The sequence below is a fragment of the Theropithecus gelada genome, chromosome 16, assembly GCF_003255815.1.
Source record: "Theropithecus gelada isolate Dixy chromosome 16, Tgel_1.0, whole genome shotgun sequence".
Classification (NCBI taxonomy): domain Eukaryota; kingdom Metazoa; phylum Chordata; class Mammalia; order Primates; family Cercopithecidae; genus Theropithecus; species Theropithecus gelada.
In genome coordinates, this window is record NC_037684.1 from 23,656,705 (window position 1) to 23,674,083 (window position 17,379).

At 54.0% G+C, this 17,379-nt stretch overlaps 1 protein-coding gene across 1 annotated transcript in view; it reads right to left on the minus strand.

The window, feature by feature from the left end:
• The window catches only part of ITGA3 (integrin subunit alpha 3), a 34,899-nt gene extending 17,898 nt beyond the window's left edge, over positions 1–17,001 (minus strand). Inside the window, exons 1-7 of the mRNA XM_025362757.1 lie at positions 16,253–17,001; positions 8,514–8,641; positions 8,114–8,193; positions 4,418–4,667; positions 2,071–2,157; positions 1,467–1,674; positions 799–995 (exon numbers count right to left, since the gene is read on the minus strand). Coding sequence (XP_025218542.1) covers positions 799–995; positions 1,467–1,674; positions 2,071–2,157; positions 4,418–4,667; positions 8,114–8,193; positions 8,514–8,641; positions 16,253–16,452 — 1,150 coding nt within the window. The 5' untranslated portion in view covers positions 16,453–17,001. The remainder of the gene's footprint in view (positions 1–798; positions 996–1,466; positions 1,675–2,070; positions 2,158–4,417; positions 4,668–8,113; positions 8,194–8,513; positions 8,642–16,252) is intronic.
• Between the last annotated feature and the right edge of the window lie 378 nt (positions 17,002–17,379).

A 17,379-nucleotide genomic window follows, 5' to 3' on the forward strand; every position in this document is an offset into this window, starting at 1 on the left:
TTCAGAGGCTCCTTTGCCTTCCTCTTCATTCTCAGCTATGTCCTGGGAAACTGAGGTTATCAGCAAAGTGACTTTCAGATAAGCCAGGTGCCCCTGTGGCACTGACTCCAGCCCTGGGTCTGCCCCTGCCCCTGATACCCCAGGTCCGATTGGTTCCCAAGTCCTGCAGAACACTTATGAGGACCCCTATACCCAGAGCTCCCACCTTGTCCCATTCCTTATCATCCCTCACCTGAGATATTACATTCTTGATCTTCACTCCCCTAGCCTTGCTCCACCCCTGCACTCACTCATCCCATACCCCTTCCAGAATCATCCTTCAGGGTACAAAGTTATTATATCACATCCGTGCCCTAAAACTCTCTCTGGATGCCCCACCACCCCACCATCACCATTACCCAAATATAAATCCCTAAGATACTCTGCCTGGCTTTCAAAGCATCCACTCTCACCCCACCCCACTCCACTCCCTCTTCAGCCTCCTCTCTGATGTGAAAACTCCACACCCGCTAGATTTGAGTATACCAGGCCAGTTTCCATGCCCATGTTGTGTTCCATCAGTTCTCTACTGTGCACTCTCAGCCCAGCCTTGGCTGCACAGCAGCATGCAAGCTCCTCCAGGAGGCCACTGAGCTTGCCTCTGTTGCTCCCTCTGCACACCTGCACATCCTCTCTCTAGTACTGCTGCGAGCTCCCCAGGTCCGGCCCAATCCTGTCTCATCTGTGGGCCCTGTCAAGCCTGGTGTGCAGCTGGCGCTCAGTCAGCAGGGGTGCTGGGGGAGGGGTGCTGGCTTATACCCTGAAATCCATCCTGGTTGATGTCACCAATGCTGGCCACGGATAAGCCGAAGGCGGAGCCACTGGGGCCATGAAGAAGGAGCGAGGGGTGAGCAGGGAAGGAGGTTCCCGCCTGGTTCATGAAGACATAGACGGCACCCCCTACCTCCTCTTTCCTCTCAAAGTAGTAGGGGGCGCCCACCAGGAGGTCCTGCCACCTGCACAGGAGAGAAGGAGAGGGAAATGGGAGTGTGAGGTCAGCCTCCAATATGCAGCATAGCTCTTGTTTGACAGGCGTGACTGTGCCAGGGCACAGGGCTCTGTAAATGGCTCTTTTGGCCACAGGTCATGGGTGGGAAGGACATGTGCATGGGAAGGACATGGAGATGCCAGTATGACTCCCCAGATAGAAGACATATGTCATGGCGATGCCATGCAGGCACAGATCAAACCCAAACAACCCACATCCACTGAAGCATACAAATCCCAAGCAGAAACAAGCATATGCAGGGGTCCCACAAATGCCATGTGCAAATGCCCAGACTCCCATAAAGCCTGACTGCAAACCCCTGCAAACAACATGCAGACAGCTGTACAACTGCAAATCCTCCACTCCCCTGACCTGGCTTAGGTAAGCCTTCCCCCACCCATCGCTCTCCTGGCCCCAGAGGATGTCCCTAGATTCTCACCCATCGTTGTTCAGGTCTGCCAGGGCAATGGCGCTGCCAAAATAGGCGCCCACCTGCGAGCCCTCCAGCACCTGCCTCCTCCGCAGGTCTCCGCCTGCCTCCTGGCTCAGCAAGAAGACCGCGCCCATATGTCGGTGCCGTGGGGCACCTGTCACAATGGTGATGTTTTTGGGGTGCAGGATGGCGCTGCCTACCTGCACCGTGTACCCTGGGATAGAGGGAAGATGTTCAACCAAGGTCCCAGTCAACTTTGTCTCTTTCTACTCTGGACCCATCTCCCTATCCCCTCCTTTGGTTTGCCCCCCACCATGATGTTCTATCCCACTATTCCAAGTAGGGCAAGTAAGTAGACTCTAGATGGCCAGCAGCCATGCCCCATCCCAGCCCTGGTTCTGCCTGGACACTGGACTGTGAGTATCCTAAAGGCAAGAACTTTGCATCTTGAGAGCTTGGAACAGGGCCTGGCATACAGGTGCTGGTCAATCTGCATGTGCTAGTTTAACTAAATGCCATTAGTCACAACTGCACTCTGGCCTCACCTTTCCACCACGGACTAAGCCCCCTTCCCCTCTATCACTCGATGGGCTACCACTACTGTACTCACCAATATAGAGGTTTCCTTGGTCCTCTGGGTCCTTGTAACTATACTCAGATAAGTCCCACTCCTTACGCTGAATCATGTAGCTGTTTCCTTCACAGGGATTGAGGGAGGGAGAGTAGGGAGTATAAGTCACCACTGGTTTCCTCTACCATGTCCAGCCCACCCCCATCCCCACTCAACAAGGATAATAATAACCCCTTTTATTGGTGAGCACTTTGCCATTTATAAATCACATCCTCTTTAACAATTACTTTTTCCTCTTTTTTTTTTTTTTGAGACAGAGTCTCGCTCTTGTTGCCCAGGCTGGAGTGCAGTGGTGTGATCTTGGCTCATTGCAACCTCAGCTTCCCAGATTCAAGTGATTCTCCTACCTCAGCCTTCTGAGTAGTTGGGATTACAGGCGTGTGCCACCATGCCCGGCTAATTTTTGTATTTTTAGTAGAGACAGTGGTCAGGCTGGTCTCGAACTCCTGGCCTCAAGTAATCCGTCTGCCTCAGCCTCCCAAAGTGCTGGGATTACAGGTGTGAGCCACTGCACCTGGCCTATTTTAACAATTCTTCGAGGTGAAATTATGACCCCCGTTTTGCAGATGAGAAAAGTGAGACTCGGGAGGCAAGTTGACCTGCTCATAATCCCATGGGGAGCTGGTTGTTACAGCCATGGCTAGAACTTAATCATTCAGGCGCCTGGATATTAGAAGCTAGATGGCTTTCCCCACTCTCTAGACACTGAGGTCAGACTCCACACCATTACCTCTTTCTGGTCCTGACCCCAAACTTGGGCTGCCTAGCTGGACCCTGCACCCAGGGCTGCTGCTGGAGAGTATCTGTGACCCTGCCAAGGTGTGACATGACCAGGGGGTGGGAGGCAGGAGCAGAAGAGGCAGAGGCCTCAGCCTTCAGTGAGCCCAGAGCTGTGACTATGCCTGGGGCTACCTGTTGGTCAAGAGGAGATTCAAGGCTCCTCTGCCTGCTGATTCTGCAACAACAAAGGTTCAGTAAGGGAAAAGGGGTCACTATTGCTACAACCTGTGTGATGGAGGGAGGCAAAGAGATGGAGGGAGTGTAAGCAGTCAGACACCCCCTGTGAGACCATGTGTAGTGTAGTCTTTTACAAGCATCGTCTTTTACAAGAAAATACTCTGCACCCTCTAAAATGATGGTCCTACATATATCAACATGAAAAAGTGCCCATGACTTTTGATAAGTGAAAGAGAGAAAGTAGTGATATTTATTTATTTAGTTTTTTGAGATAAAGTCTTGCTCTGCTGCTCAGGCTGGAGGAGAATGGCACAATCGCAGCTCACTGCAGCCTCAACCTCCTAGGCCCAAGCAATCCTCCCACCTCAGCCTCCTGAGTAGCTGGGACGATAGGCGTGTGCCACCACGCCTGGCTAATTTTTTAATTTTTTGTAGAGACGGGGTCTCCCTATGTTGCCCAGGTTAGTCTTGAACTCCTGGGCTCAAGTGATCCCCACCTCAGTTTTCCAAAGTGGTGAGATTACAGGCGTGAGCCACTGCACCTGTCAATACCTATTATTCTAAAATAAATCTAGAAGGACCCGCAATATACTGTTAACATTAGGGAATAGAAAGAAGGGTGGGGGAAGAAGAACACTTTTACACTTTATTTTTACCAAATCCTGCTGTACTATGTAGTGGTTCTACCAGGAGCATGTTTTATTTTTAGAATTAGTTTGTAAATGGTTAAACTGAAATCAGGTGGACCTGTATTCCAATCCAGGTTTCATAACTTTGTTGGCCTTGGGCAATTTACTTCTCTAAGTCTTCGTTTTTGTTTTTGTAAAATGGATATAATAATACTTGCTTCATAAGAGTATTTTAAAAATGATTGAGGCTGGGTGTGGTGGCTCATGCCCATAACCCCAGCACTTTGGGAGGCCGAGGAGGGTGGATTGCTTAAGCCCAGGAGTTCGAGACTAGCCTGAGCAACATGGTGAAACCCCAACTCTACAAAAAATACAGAAATTAGCCTAGTAGTGGCACATGCCTGTGGTCATAGCTACTCAAGAAGCTGAGGTGGGAGGATCACCTGAGCCTGGGGAGGTCGAGGCTGCAGTGAGCCATGAGTGTGCCACTGCACTCCAGCCTGGGTGATACAGTGAGACCCTATGTCAAAAAAGAAAAGAAAAAGATTGATTGACATCATATGTATAAGGCCCCTGGCACATAGTAGGTGCTTTAAAACAGTAGAAGTCATGGTGGTTGCTGATATTGGCACGAGGTCATGTTTCTAGTGTGGATGGTCTAGGCCAGCTGTCCCAGTGGCTAACTGGGGGTGGGTGGTCTCTGCTCTTCCTTTCTTCCCCCATGGCCCCATGGTCCCCACCTTTCCAGTTGTAGGCACCGGGGGCGCCGAAGTACACAGTGTTCTGGGTGAAGCCACCGCTGGTGCCCAGCTGGCACATGCCCGTCTCCAGGTAGTCAGTGTTGCTGTTGCACATCTCGTTGTGGTAGGTCTGCCAGTCGTCACTGGGGTCCAGCTCTAGGTCATTGCCTCGCACGTAGCACTTGCCCACCATGCGCCGCTGGTCTTCTGACCCCGACCACAGCACCTGGGTGTAGCGGTGGGCACAGACCTGGGGACCCCCCCCAAACACAGGCAGCCTCAGTCAGGCACAGGGACCCGGGTCAGCTGTCTCTTTTACCCTGTAAGCCTCTGGCTTTGCTGAACAGGAGTCAAAGGAGATCTCCTGGCTTCTCCTTCTTCTCCCAGTGATACTTAAACCTGCATCTCCTTTCCAGAATTTAGAAATCTGCTCTGAGGGTCAGGAACACTTTTTGGAAAGCTGTAAAGTGTGGATTTGAGAGTGGCTTGCAGATCTCAGCAAAGGGAAAGCAGGGAAGGATGAGAGACTGTGGGGTTCAGGCTCTTGGTCTAGAAGGGGTTAGTAACAGAGAGATTAAGGAACTTACTGCTCTGCCGTTTCCAGATGACCCTGTCCTCTTAATGAAAGGACCGTTATTAAAATGATAATTACAATGACGGTAATAGTAATAGCAGCAGCTAACACTTCCTGAGTGCTTCCTATATGCCAGGCACAATTCTAAGCTCCTCACATATTAAGTGTTAAGCCTGCTAGTGACCCTATGGTGTAGGAATGATTATTTTCCCCATTTTAGATAAACTGAGGCACAGAGAGCTCAGTTAACCTGCCTAAGATCTCATATCTAGAAAGAAGCAGAGACTATTCAAACCAAGCCTGTCTGCTTCCAAAATCTGAGCTCTTAAGCACATGCTGTGCTGCTTCACAGAGGGGAGAATCTATGCACAGCTTCTCTGAGTGCACTTTAGCTGCTCAGTATATATTTATTGGGCAAACTGATGGACCAGAATAGGGTGACTTAAAACAGCCTGGAGGCAGGCAAAGTCCAAAAATAGGCCCTGGTTCTTGTTTACTTGCTTTCTGTGGTCCCTTCTAGCTGTGAGCTCCACCAGCACGATGCCTGAGCCTGCCTTAGTCACTGCTAAGCTTCTAGGAATAGCACAGTGTTTGGTAACACAGTAGGGGCTCACCAAATATTTGTTGAATGAACGGTGTAAATAACTGCTAAAGGATCCAGGGTGCAGAATCACTTTAAATGGGCTCCTAGACCACAGCCATCCATAACAGGGGTCTCAAAAAAGCATTTCAGTGAACTGATGCCAACCTGGAGCTTTAACAGTGTTCAAAGGTGACAGAAATCACAGCAGCGATGGCTTATGGGGTGGCAAATGATTAGAAGGGGTTACAAGGGCACCTTCTGGAGTGATTTTAAGATATATTTTTGGTTATACAGGTATATACATTTGTAAAAATTCATTGAAGTTTAAAATCTGTACATTTCACTATATGTAAACATTACATCAATTTTTTCCATTGTTTGTTTGTTTGTTTTGTTTTTTTTAGACAGGGTCCGACTTTGTCACCCAGGCTGGAGTGCAGTGGTATGGTCTCAGCTCACTCCAACCTCTCTCTCCAGGGTTCAAGTGATCCTCCCACCTCAGCCTCTCAGCTAGCTGGGACTACAGGCACACACCACCATGCCGGGCTAATTTATATATTTTTTGTAGAGATGGAATTTTGCCATGTTGCCCAGGTTGGTCTCAAACTCCTAGGCTCAAACGATCCTCCTGCCTCATTCTAAAGGAATGAGCCACCTAGCCTGGCCACATCAATTTTTAAAATGAGAAAAAATCCAGGCATTGTTGCTCTTGCCTATAATCCCAGCTACGTGGGAGGCCGAGGCAGGAGGATCACTTGAGCTCAGGAGTTCAAGGCTACAGTGAGCTATGATCGTGCCACTGCACTTCAGCCTGGGTGACAGAGCCAGACCTCATCTATAAAAGAAAAAAAAAGAAAGAAAGAAAGAAAAAGAAAAATAGGGCCAGGTATGGTAGCTCATGCCTGAAATCCTAGCACTAGCACTTTGGGAGGCCAAGGTGGGAGGATCACTTGAGCCCAGGAGTTTGAGACCAGCCTGGGCAACACAGTCAGACCCTGTCCCTATAAAAACTTAAAAAATTAGCCTGGGAGGCTAAGGCTGGAGGGTCACTTGAGTCTGGGAAGTCAAGGCCGCAGTGAGCTGAGATGGCACCACTACACTCCAGCCTGGTTGAGAGATGAAGTCGTCTTCTTTTTTTTTTTTAGATGGAGTCTTGCTCTGTCACCCAGGTTGGAGTGCAGTGATGTGATCTTGGCTCACTGCAACCTCCACCTCCCAGTTTCAAGCAATTCTCCTGCGTCAGCCTCCCGAGTAACTGGGACAACAGGTGGGCACCACTGCACCTGGTTTATTTTTTATATTTTTAGTAGAGACAGGGTTTCGCCATATTGGCCAGGCTGGTCTCGAACTCCTGACCTCGTGATCCACCAGCCTCAGCCTCCCAAAGTGCTGGGATTACAGGTGTGAACCACTGCACACAGCTAGGAGTCTTCTATCTTGAAAGAAAGAAGAAAGAAAAGAGAGAGAAAGAGAGAGAGAGAGCCTCATTCTCTTTGCCTGCTGCCATCAGCATAAGATGGGACTTGCTCCTCCTTGCCTTCCACCGTGATAGGCTTCCCCAGCCATGTGAAACTATCAAGGCAAGAGAAAAACCTGACATCAAAGAAGCACATTCTAAGACTGAGTTTATGTGCCTATCTGGATACTGATAATTCATGTCTGAAGAAAGCATAAGTATTGCATTCTCTTGGCCACAGTAATTGTTTCAGAGAAGAGCACCTGAAATAGTCAGAGCTAATGAGTTGTAATTAGATATCTACCAGGACTACAGAACTTGAAGGTCAAAGAAGATAAAGCTGAAGCTGTTGCATTCATGCACCACGAAAAGACTGCCTATCAAAGATGGAGGCAACACGAAGAACACAGAGTTAAGTGCCTGAGATACCTCACATCCTGGTGGCATCATATTAGCACCAGGAGCAAGGCAAGCCTTAACCAGAACTCTTCTGTGTGTGAACTAATAAAATCCTTTCTGAATATAACAACAACAAAAACAGACAGAGAGAGAAAAAAATGGGGCGGTGGGGGGAATGTCTATCTGGGACTCAGAAACGGAGAACTCAGGGGCTGGCACTGTAGAATGTGGGCAGGAGGTGACACATTTGATTAGCCCCTAGACCAGAGCTGGGTGAGCCAGGGTCAGCAGGGCTGCGCCTCTTCCGGCAGTCAGCCTCCCAGGAAGGAGCGCCAGCCAGTGCTGAGCCGCCTGGGGCCCTCTCTGCCCTTTCTCCTCCTCGCAGTTCCCTCAGCTCCCTCGGCTTGTTCCCACGGAGGCTGAGCACCCAGTGTGGGCATGGGGAGGAAGTGGATGAGTCAGAGAACTCAGGCCGTGCCTGGCTTTGGGAGAGCACAGGATACTCACTCCCTCCCCAGGAGTGCAGGGAGCGAGGGATGCACAGCCACAGGAAGGGACTTGTGTGCAGGCCCCAGCACACACACGCCATGGACCCGCCTGCTGCCCTCTTCTTTCCTCCCAGCTCTAGGAGATGAGGAGAGAGCCAGGGAGAGGTAGAGGAGCCGACACTGAGCATCCACTTACCAGGACTCTGCCTGCAGGGCCCTGGCTGGCCACAGTCACTCCAAGCCACATGTCCTCAATAATGTGATGGCCAGGGTCACCTGTGGGCACCAGAGGGATCATGAACCAGAGAGCCTCACCCATACTTCAGTGCCCAAAGCCTCCAGAGGGCAGGGGTGGGTCCTGCTTGGGCCCTCCACCCACAGGACAGCCCTCCCAATTCCCCTTCTCCAGCTCGTCATTATTCTAAGCTCCACCAATCCCATCCAGCCCCACTCTCCTCTAGGGCACCCTCTTCCCAGCTGGACAAGAAGCGACTAGAAGCTGGGTGAGGCCTTCTATCTCCTCTAGGCCATTCTCTCTGCGGTACCCCTCTGCCAGACCTCTGACCCGGCACCCCTCCCCAGCCTCTTCCCCTCACTTTTCACTGTGATGTTCATCCGCTCACAGTCGTCCTTGTGGGCAGTGAGTGGGCACAGGTACACAGCACCAGTCCGGTTGGTGTAGCCATCAGGCACAGCGAGCTCCCGGGGGGCACCAGCCAGGAGCCTGGGGATAGGGAGGGAGGTGGGTCTGGGTTCAGACTCCCCAAGCCCCACTTCAAACAACTTGCTATTTATTCAACATACATTTACAGATTGTTGGTGCCAGGAGACCCCCAGCTCCTGCCCTCCAGAAGTGTCCAGCATAAGGGAAGGCAGGCAAGGAAAAAAGACACTGGAAGGAAGTGCCCCGGGAGGGGGAAGCAGGGAGCACAGCAGCTCAGGCTCAGGGCTGAGGGGGCAGTCACGGAGGCCAGCAGAAGAGGTGACCTAATCTGAGTCTGGGAACGATGACCAGGGTTCTCCAGGTGAAGAAGGGGAGAAGGCCACGTGGGCAAAGGCACACATGTGCAGGGCCAGGAAGCAAGAGCCAGCAGGGTGATTCAGAGACCTGCAAGGCCCTCAGCATAGCTGGAGTCCAGGAGCCTCTGGGGAGGCACACAAAGGCAGGCTGGGAACAGCCTTAGGGGAAACCGCAGAGGGATTTTAGGCAGGGGCATGACATGGCCAGATCTCAGTTTTGGAAGCAACGCTTTGGCTTTTGAGATGAAGGTTGACCAGAAGACAGCAAGATGAGGAATCCTGGCAGAGAGTTCAAATTCTGTGGGCTCAGAGGGGAGAACTTAGGGGGCTGGGTTGTCAGAGCCCTGGGTTTTTCCTCCTGAAGCCATCTGGGGACTCAGATCTTGGAGACCTGGGCCCCTAAGTGACCTGGGTGATGTCCAATATCCTTCTCCAGTGACCTTAAGACAGACACACAGGTAGGGGTTGGGATGAGTACCTGACACTTTGGACAATGTGGCCCCAGAGCAGAGTTCCCAGTGGGCGGGCAGCAGGTGGGGTGGGCAAGGGCTCTTGCCTTGCCCCCAGCCTGCCCAGATTCCATCTTTGGGGATGCCGACAGCAAGTTCCTACAAGGATGCTTAGGACCCTGGCAACCTGTCCCATACCAGAGGGGTGGCTGGAGCAGAGAGAGGCAGGGGTTGGCCCTGAAATACCATCTTAGAGGACAAGCCTTGGGTCATCAGAAACCCCAGGGATCTTTGTTAAAAAGGTAGATTCCTCTGCCCACAACATACCATCTGGTGGAATCTAGTGCACCCCAGTTTGAGAACTCAGTTTTACCAGACTTTCTTCTCCCCACATCACCTCCCTGCAGCCTCTAAATGTTCTGCCAGGAGCCCCTCCCTGCTCAATCCTGATGGCCCTGGCCTTCTCAGGTGGGAGACACCTCCCAGATGCCCCACCATTTGGCTCCAGCAACTCTATCACTCTATAGCTCCCAGCTAAGAACTTGGGCTCTGGGCCTTCTGCCAGTCTGGAAGTGCCAAGCAACAGCCACGCCTGTAGCTCCTGCCTGGGACCTGTGAGTGTGGGCTGCAGGGAGTAGGCGGGGCAGGGCCTGGGCATGCTGGGGCCTGGGGTGTCTCCACCCACTGGGAGTTAGGAATGTACTGCCTGAGGCTGCTGGGAAGGGGGTGGGACCTTGCCTGTACTTTAAGACTACAGCTCAGACCTCACCCTGGGGAAGTGTTCCTGGGAGAAAGGGTGAAGCTTCCTGGCCAGGGAAGCTGGCAGGAGGCCAGGGTGGCAGCCAGGCCTGGAGAGTCACTTCTGTCTGGGCTGGGAAGGTCTCGATGAATCCTCTGCCTGACCACCCATGGACGTCCGCTCTCTGGCGTGCCTGACAGATGAGAGAAGGGAGCCACAGCCTGCGGGAAAGGAGCAGCTCAGCCTGAGAACCCACGGACCTGGGTCTAGGGTTTGTTCTGCCTGAAGGGGCAATTTCCTTTCCTCCTCTGAGCCCTGAGTGCCTCATCTGTAAAATGCGGGCAGCCCCTCTCCCGCTGACCTCCAGCGTTGCTGGAGGAACAGATAGGTCTATTCTGCAAAAAGGTGTTCTGATATGAAGCCATAGTTAGTATGAGCATTGTTGGTCTGATTTGTTGTAGCATCAGGACTGGCCCTAGCATGACCCCAGCCCTCCCTCCAGGGACCCAGGAATTTCTTTTTTTCTTTTCCTTTTTGAGACAGGGTGTTGCTCTGTCACCCAGGCTGGAGTGCAGTGGCACAATCTCCGCTCACTGCAACCTCCGCCTTCCGGGTTCAAGTGATTCTCCTGATTCAGCCTCCCAAGGAGCTGGGATTACAGGCACGCGCCACCACATCCAGCTAATTTTTGTATTTTTACTAGAGACAGGGTTTCGCCATATTGGCCAGGCTGATGTCGAACTCCTGACCTCAGGTAATCTACCCGCCTCGGCCTCCCAAAGTACTGGGATTACAAGCATGAACCACTGTGCCTGGCTGGACCCAGGAATTTCTGCCCTGGCATGTTAGGGAACCTGGATCAGAGGGAAAAGAAGAGACTCCTTTGGTGGTTTAGAGAGAGCAGGAGACAGACATAAGAAGACTTCCGGCCGGGCGCGGTGGCTCAAGCCTGTAATCCCAGCACTTTGGGAGGCCGAGGCGGGTGGATCACGAGGTCAGGAGATCGAGACTATCCTGGCTAACATGGTGAAACCCCGTCTCTACTAAAAATACAAAAAACTAGCCGGGCGTGGTGGCGGGCGCCTGTAGTCTCAGCTACTTGGGAGGCTGAGGCGGGAGAATGGCGTGAACCCGGGAGGCGGAGCTTGCAGTGAGCCGAGATCACGCCACTGCACTCCAGCCTGGGCGACACAGCGAGACTCCGTCTCAAAAAAAAAAAAAAAAAAAAAAAAAAAAAGAAGACTTCCATGGCTTGAGGATACCAGGTGATCACTGGGGTGGGGACAGGAGTGCTGGCAGCTAGAGCCACTCTACGGCCCTGAGCATGTTATCATACAGGAGGCAGCTGAGCAGGAGGGTCTCCATGCCCTCCCAGCCCCCTCAACTCAGCCAGTAAGGGGCTAAGGGACCCCCTCCTCTGAACTTCCCGAGGTACTGAGCAGGCAGAGCTGGGCACGCATGTCAATGAGATTGAAATACTTCCCCTTACCACCTATACCCTCTTGCCTGTTGCCTGGAACCAGTCTTATGCCTACTGATAGAGGGTGGGGCAGGGCTAGTGCCCTAATCCCAGCCCCACATCCCAGGCCCCTCCCTCCTCAGAGATTCCAGAGGGAGCCCCCCTTCACCCCCCCAGAGTATTTTTAGCTTCCACTTGGCCCACTCAGAGGCCCTTTAAGGCCCTCTGGCTCCCAGCCCAGGATCCAATGGGTCTACAGCCAGAGGCCTGCGCATGGATGGGGGAAGGTGGTATGCGGAGGGTGGTTCCAGCTTCCTGCAGCCACACATACCCAGGTGTGTGTGGTGAGGGTTGGAGAATCCTGAAGGTGAGAGGGACCTTACTGACATGCAAATGAAATGCAAATAATTATGCAAATGAGCAGTTCTGCTGGCCATCTACTTTTGGGTCTGGTCCAGATCACAAAATCCAAAAGCTGACCCCTTCCAGAGCGGTACTGAGCCCATCCCCTCAGCTGCAGCCAGAAGGAGGGAGACTAGGTAGAGAGATGCCTAGATGGAGCTCTTAGAGCAAGGAAGACAGGAGATAGGACTGCCCCTCTCCTGGAGTCAGGCTGGACTCGGGGGAGCAGAGACCCCCAGCCCCCCAGATGGAGTGGGATGGGTGAAGTGACTACTCAAGGGCTTTCCAACAGCTGCCTCCTCACCCTCCCGTTGGCTCCAGCCAAACAGCCCCTCTTGGCCTCTGTGGAGCCTTGAGCTCCAAGTTCCGAAAAAGCCCTTCCTCACCCCTGCCCTATCACTCCCCTTGGGGCAGTTCAAAGCTAATGGAACAGCCAAGGAGAAAGCAGAAGAATCAAAGAAGGGCGGGGCATAGTATCCAGGAGAATTCAAGGTACCAGGTTGGCTCACCTCAAAGAGGAGAAAGGCCCCCACTGGGGTGGGGTAATGCTCAGAGAAGCAGCCTGTAAGATTCACCTTCCCAGATTCTGTCACCTCGGGAAGGCACTTGGTGGCTCCATGGGAGGATTCCAGAGGGGGCCAAAGGATCTAGCACTCAGGCCAACACAGCAAGGCCTCACTCCTTGGGTACCTAGCCTCCTGTGTTCCCCTCCCACCCCAGGCCAGGAGGCAGGTGGGGAGCGTGCCTGCTCCACCTCTGAGCCCCAGAGAAGGGGCAGGGGCGGCTCTGGGATGCCTGGATTCCAGCTCTATGCCAACCTTGCTGCCCGAATTAGCCGTCTCCCCAGAGGCCGCTCCGTGGAGCTGAAACTGCAGCCCTCCCCATCCTTCCCTACTCTTCCTTTGCTGCCCACCCAGCCCCCCTCCCCACTGGTGACTCAGCCCTAGAACCAGAGCAACAAGCTGGAGGGAGAGAGAGAACGAGAAAGGGCAGGAAAAAGAGCCTTGGCTAAGCCTCAGATAAAAAAAGAACAAGGCCATTTTTCTCAGTTCTTCTCCCTTTCCTTGGCTCTTCAGTACTTTTCCTATATTTGACTCCCGAGGGCATTCTAAGTGTCATCTAACCTCAATCCCTCTTACGGCAAAGGGGATCCTCTTCCTTCTTTGTTTAGTTCTGACCAAGCCCCCTTCGCTGCTTCTTTTTCGACAAGATCCGGCTTCTCCCACTCCTGCCCAGTTGAAAGCCTCTTGGCCTAGACTGGTCACTGGGTAAAACCTACTACAAGTGCAGGCCTTCTGCCTCCAGCCACAGCTGCTGTGCCCATTTCTGCTGGCACAAGCCTTGGAGGCTGCCAGGCACCCACCCTGCCCAGGGAAACATGAGGTTAGGACAGCATGGCAGGTGAGCCTGGATCCTGTGTACCTCAGGCATGACCTCATTTCTAGGAGCCACCCTGCCCTGGGCTTCCCAGATACCCTCATTTCCAAGCAAAAGTGAAAGAAAGAGAAGGACCGGCGGTATCCCCATAGGCCCACAGGGTCAGACCAGACCAGAATGCCTGGATTCCCAGGAAGGAATGTCAGAGCAGGTGCTGGAGAAGAGATGGTGTCAGTAACCACCTCCCAGAGAACAGTCCCTGTCCCTCCAAGGAACCCCTCATGCATTTTGCCAAGAAGCCCAGAGCACTTGGTCCTCTGCCTGCTCCTTACCCCTCATTTCCACAGAGTAGCAGATTGGGCCCTGGGTTAGGGCAAGCCCCCTATGTTGTGGGCCAGGAACCCCAGTCCAGAGATGAAGGTGATGGGGCAGCAAAGAAGGTCCCACCCTGGGTTTCTAACCATTTCTGAGGCCTTCTGAATGGAGAACAAGAAAGCTGTGCTCTCCCCTCCTCCCACCCACAGGGCAGTGGACAAATACTACGATTTGGGGTATACTTTCAGGGAGTCCCTGCATCTCTTGAAAACCTTCTGTGAACCCCAGTTTAAGAGCCTATCCAAGACCATGAACGATCCCGCTTTTCCAAAGAGACTTTCAGGCTAACAGAATATGAGGCTGCAGCTCGTCTTACTAGTTAGTACCTCTGAGTTGTGCACTCAGGCAGCTGTTTGCATCTGGCTACACAGCTGGCTGCAGCTAAGCCCAGCTGGCTCTCCCAAATGGCCGAGGGGTTGAATGGCCGAGGGGTTGAATTCAGTGAGATGAAGGGCCAAGACACAGAACCACCATTAGGAAAGACTGAGGATACTCAAGGGAGAGAACTCCTGCCCCTCAGAGGTTCATTAGCTTTAGAACCTTCTGGGCTCCTGGCAGGCTGAATGCCAGCTCCAGTTTCCCAGAGAGAAAAGTAGAACCTCTTTGCTCAGCCACCTTGGAGGGGGCTCATGGGTAATGAGGATGCATCCAGGTTCTGGCCTCAGCGCAAGAGCCTTCAGGTGTTCCTTGGAGAAAGGCACATGTGCAGAGGATTTTACACACTTCATCTCGTTACGGCCCCACTAACATCCCAAAAGAAGGCATGCTGTTCCCCTCCCTCCAACACGTAAGGAAATTCAGGTTCAGGTATTGGTAACAGATCTGAGACAGGACACTGGCCATGGGACCTCCAAGCCTCTTCTCCCTCTACCATATCAAGTTGACTCTCACAGGCCAGCAGCAGTGGGAAAGAGCACTAGATCCAGGTCCACCCCCTTTTGGGGGAAACCTGGTCCAGGGAGGGGAACCTGGCCCAGGGAGGGGACCTTGCTCAAGGTCACCAGGCAAAAGGGGGAGGGGTTGAGGAATCATTATTGACTCTTTCTTTCCAGTCTGATCTCTTTACCTATGTTATCTTATATCATGCAGATTTGGCATTGAAAGTCTGAAAATCTTTTTCTTGGTTAGGGCAGAGAGAGTGCTGATGTAGAAACGTGTGCTCCTGGTGGCTCAGGATCTCCAAAAGATAGAGGGTTGGCTAAGGCCAGGTGGCAGCTGCTGGGGCCAGGCTGGGAAGGGTGTGGTAGCCCTAGCCTCTGCAAGAGCAAGATGGAGTTGAGGTTAAGTCCAGGTAGGCAGGCTAGGTCAGGAGGGCAGAACCAAGGCAGGGGCAGAGTTTGGACTTTGGACATTCTAAACTTCCTCAATCTCTGCAGGCCCAACCGGAGCAGGGAGAGATTTCAGTGTACCCTGAATGTGACTACATCTTCTTGTTCAGTGGGGTCAGAGGCCAGGTGGGGGCAGAGGCTAGGAGGGGGCAGATCACCCAGCCCAAAGAGGTGGATGGTACCTGCTTAACCTGTCCTAACCACCATCCCTCTTTGGACAGCTTCACCTCCCCAGCCGCCAACCTCGGCATGCTCTGAGGCCACAGCAGAGAGACCTCTCTGAATCCTGGACATGCTACTGGGCATGAGTGTGTCTGGTGGAGTGAGGGGGATCCAGGCGGCTGGGTGCAACCTCCTCCTCCTTCCTCCCCTATGCATAGCTCTTCCCCTCCTCCTTGCAGCTGTTGGGGAAGGAGAACAGAAGAAAGAGAAAAACACTGTTTCCCTCTTCAAACCAAAACAAACACACTCAGGGTTGAAGATCCAACACGAATCCGTGGAATGCAGGGAGGATGTCTGTGGGGAGAGTGCCACTGCTTGGGGGTGGGCAGGAGGAGACGCAGCCAGAGCTGGGACAAGTCCTCCTCTCTCTTCCACTGCCGCTATCCTCAAGGCGTCAGAGGGAGCGTATGGACAGCTCCAAACGCCCAGACTCACCCATCACCTCACCCTCCATCCGCCAAGCCAGCGGTTGAGAAGGCCATCCAGTCTGGCTCTGCAGAGGGTGTGGCTGGCGTGGCCGCAGACTACCAGCGAGGTGCTTAAATGCATATGCTCATTTTTCCCCCAAGCGTAGGGGAAGGGGGGTCCGCTGGGTGTTTATCTTGCAATTTACCCCAGCTCCCAGCCCTGGAGAGAAGAGACTAGTGCTGGGTACTCGGTTCACAGAATGGGAGAGGACTCAGTCACCGGGACCCCACTTCCGCTCTCAGGAGAGATCTAAAGGGCGGAGGGGTGACGTCCAGACAGGTTCTGGCCCCGTCAGCACTTGCCAATGATTACTGCCCGACCTCACACCCAATCCTCCACTTCCCGCCAACCCCCAGCAGCCAGTGGGCCGCCTGGGTACCCACCCCTTAATCCTGGCTCCCAAGGGCCAGCTGCCCCGGACTCCGACTCCGCTCCGGACCCGCATCCCCCGCACGCACACTCTCGCTCCCACCCCACAGCCTCCAGCTTCACTTACAGGTAGCGCTGCTGCCGCTCTGTCTGCCGATGGAGGGCGACCGAGTAGCCGAAGAGGCTGCCCGGGTTCCCGGCCTCCTTCACTACCAGGAATCGGGTATCCAGGTTGAAGGCGGAGACGACGCAGCCGCCGGCCGCCACCATCAACGCGCAAAGCATCAGGCGTGGGGCGCGGGGCGCGCAGCTGGGGCCAGGGCCCATGGCTGCGAGCGGGAGCGGGGTCCGGGCGAGAGCGCGTGAGAGCGCGGAGCTGGGCGTGAGGACCTGTTCACCTGCTCCCCGCGCCGCCGGAGGACACTGGAACCCGCCGGCCGCTGCGCTCCGTAGTGCTGATCGGTTTCGTGCCCCCAGCCTCAGCCAGTTTCACAGCTGCTCTCTCGGATCCCCTCTTAAGATCCGTGGGTCTATCTTCCCGCCTCCCCAGCGGCCGGGTCGCCGCCGTCCCTGCCCCGGGCAACCGGCCCCCAGCTTGTCCCGGCCGCGCCCCCTTGGCCGCGCTGTTGCCTTCGATCCCGGCTTCGCGGCGGATCTGGCAAGCGCACGGGTCGACCGCAAGGAGGACAGGAGGGAGGGGTCCTGCGGAGCGCGCCCCGCCTCTCCACACCCAGTCCCGCACCTCCCCACCTTGCGAGCCCAGCCCGGGCTGCGCTTTCCTTCCGGGGAAAGAGAAAAAGGTCCCGGCTCGGCCACCGCCTCTTAAAGGGGCAGCACCGCCCCTCCCTCCTCATCCTCCCTACCCCAGCTCCGCCTTCTCCCCCAAACACCTGTCGGCAACACCCAAAGGCTTAGATTTCCCCTCCCCGGCCCTCGCTTCTCTGGGAAAGAGTCGTCTCGGGAGCAAGATGGATGTGACCGGCGGAGCCGGGGGTGGGATTTGTCCGGCCGCTTTCCTGCCTCTGCTGCTGCTGCTGCTGAAAAGGCCAGCCCGCTGGAGAGACCTGGCGTTGGTGCATCTGGGAACAGACTTCCGCGCGCGGCTGGCTGGAATGCTGAACTCGCCTCCGCAGCGCTGTGAGTCCCCAAGAGGTGGCTGTCGGTCCCTGGGAGTTCTTCCTCTCACCCAGGCTCCTCGCTGTGTTTGCAGAGATTTATTTCTCCTGTCCACTCATCCGGATCCGAGCTGAGATT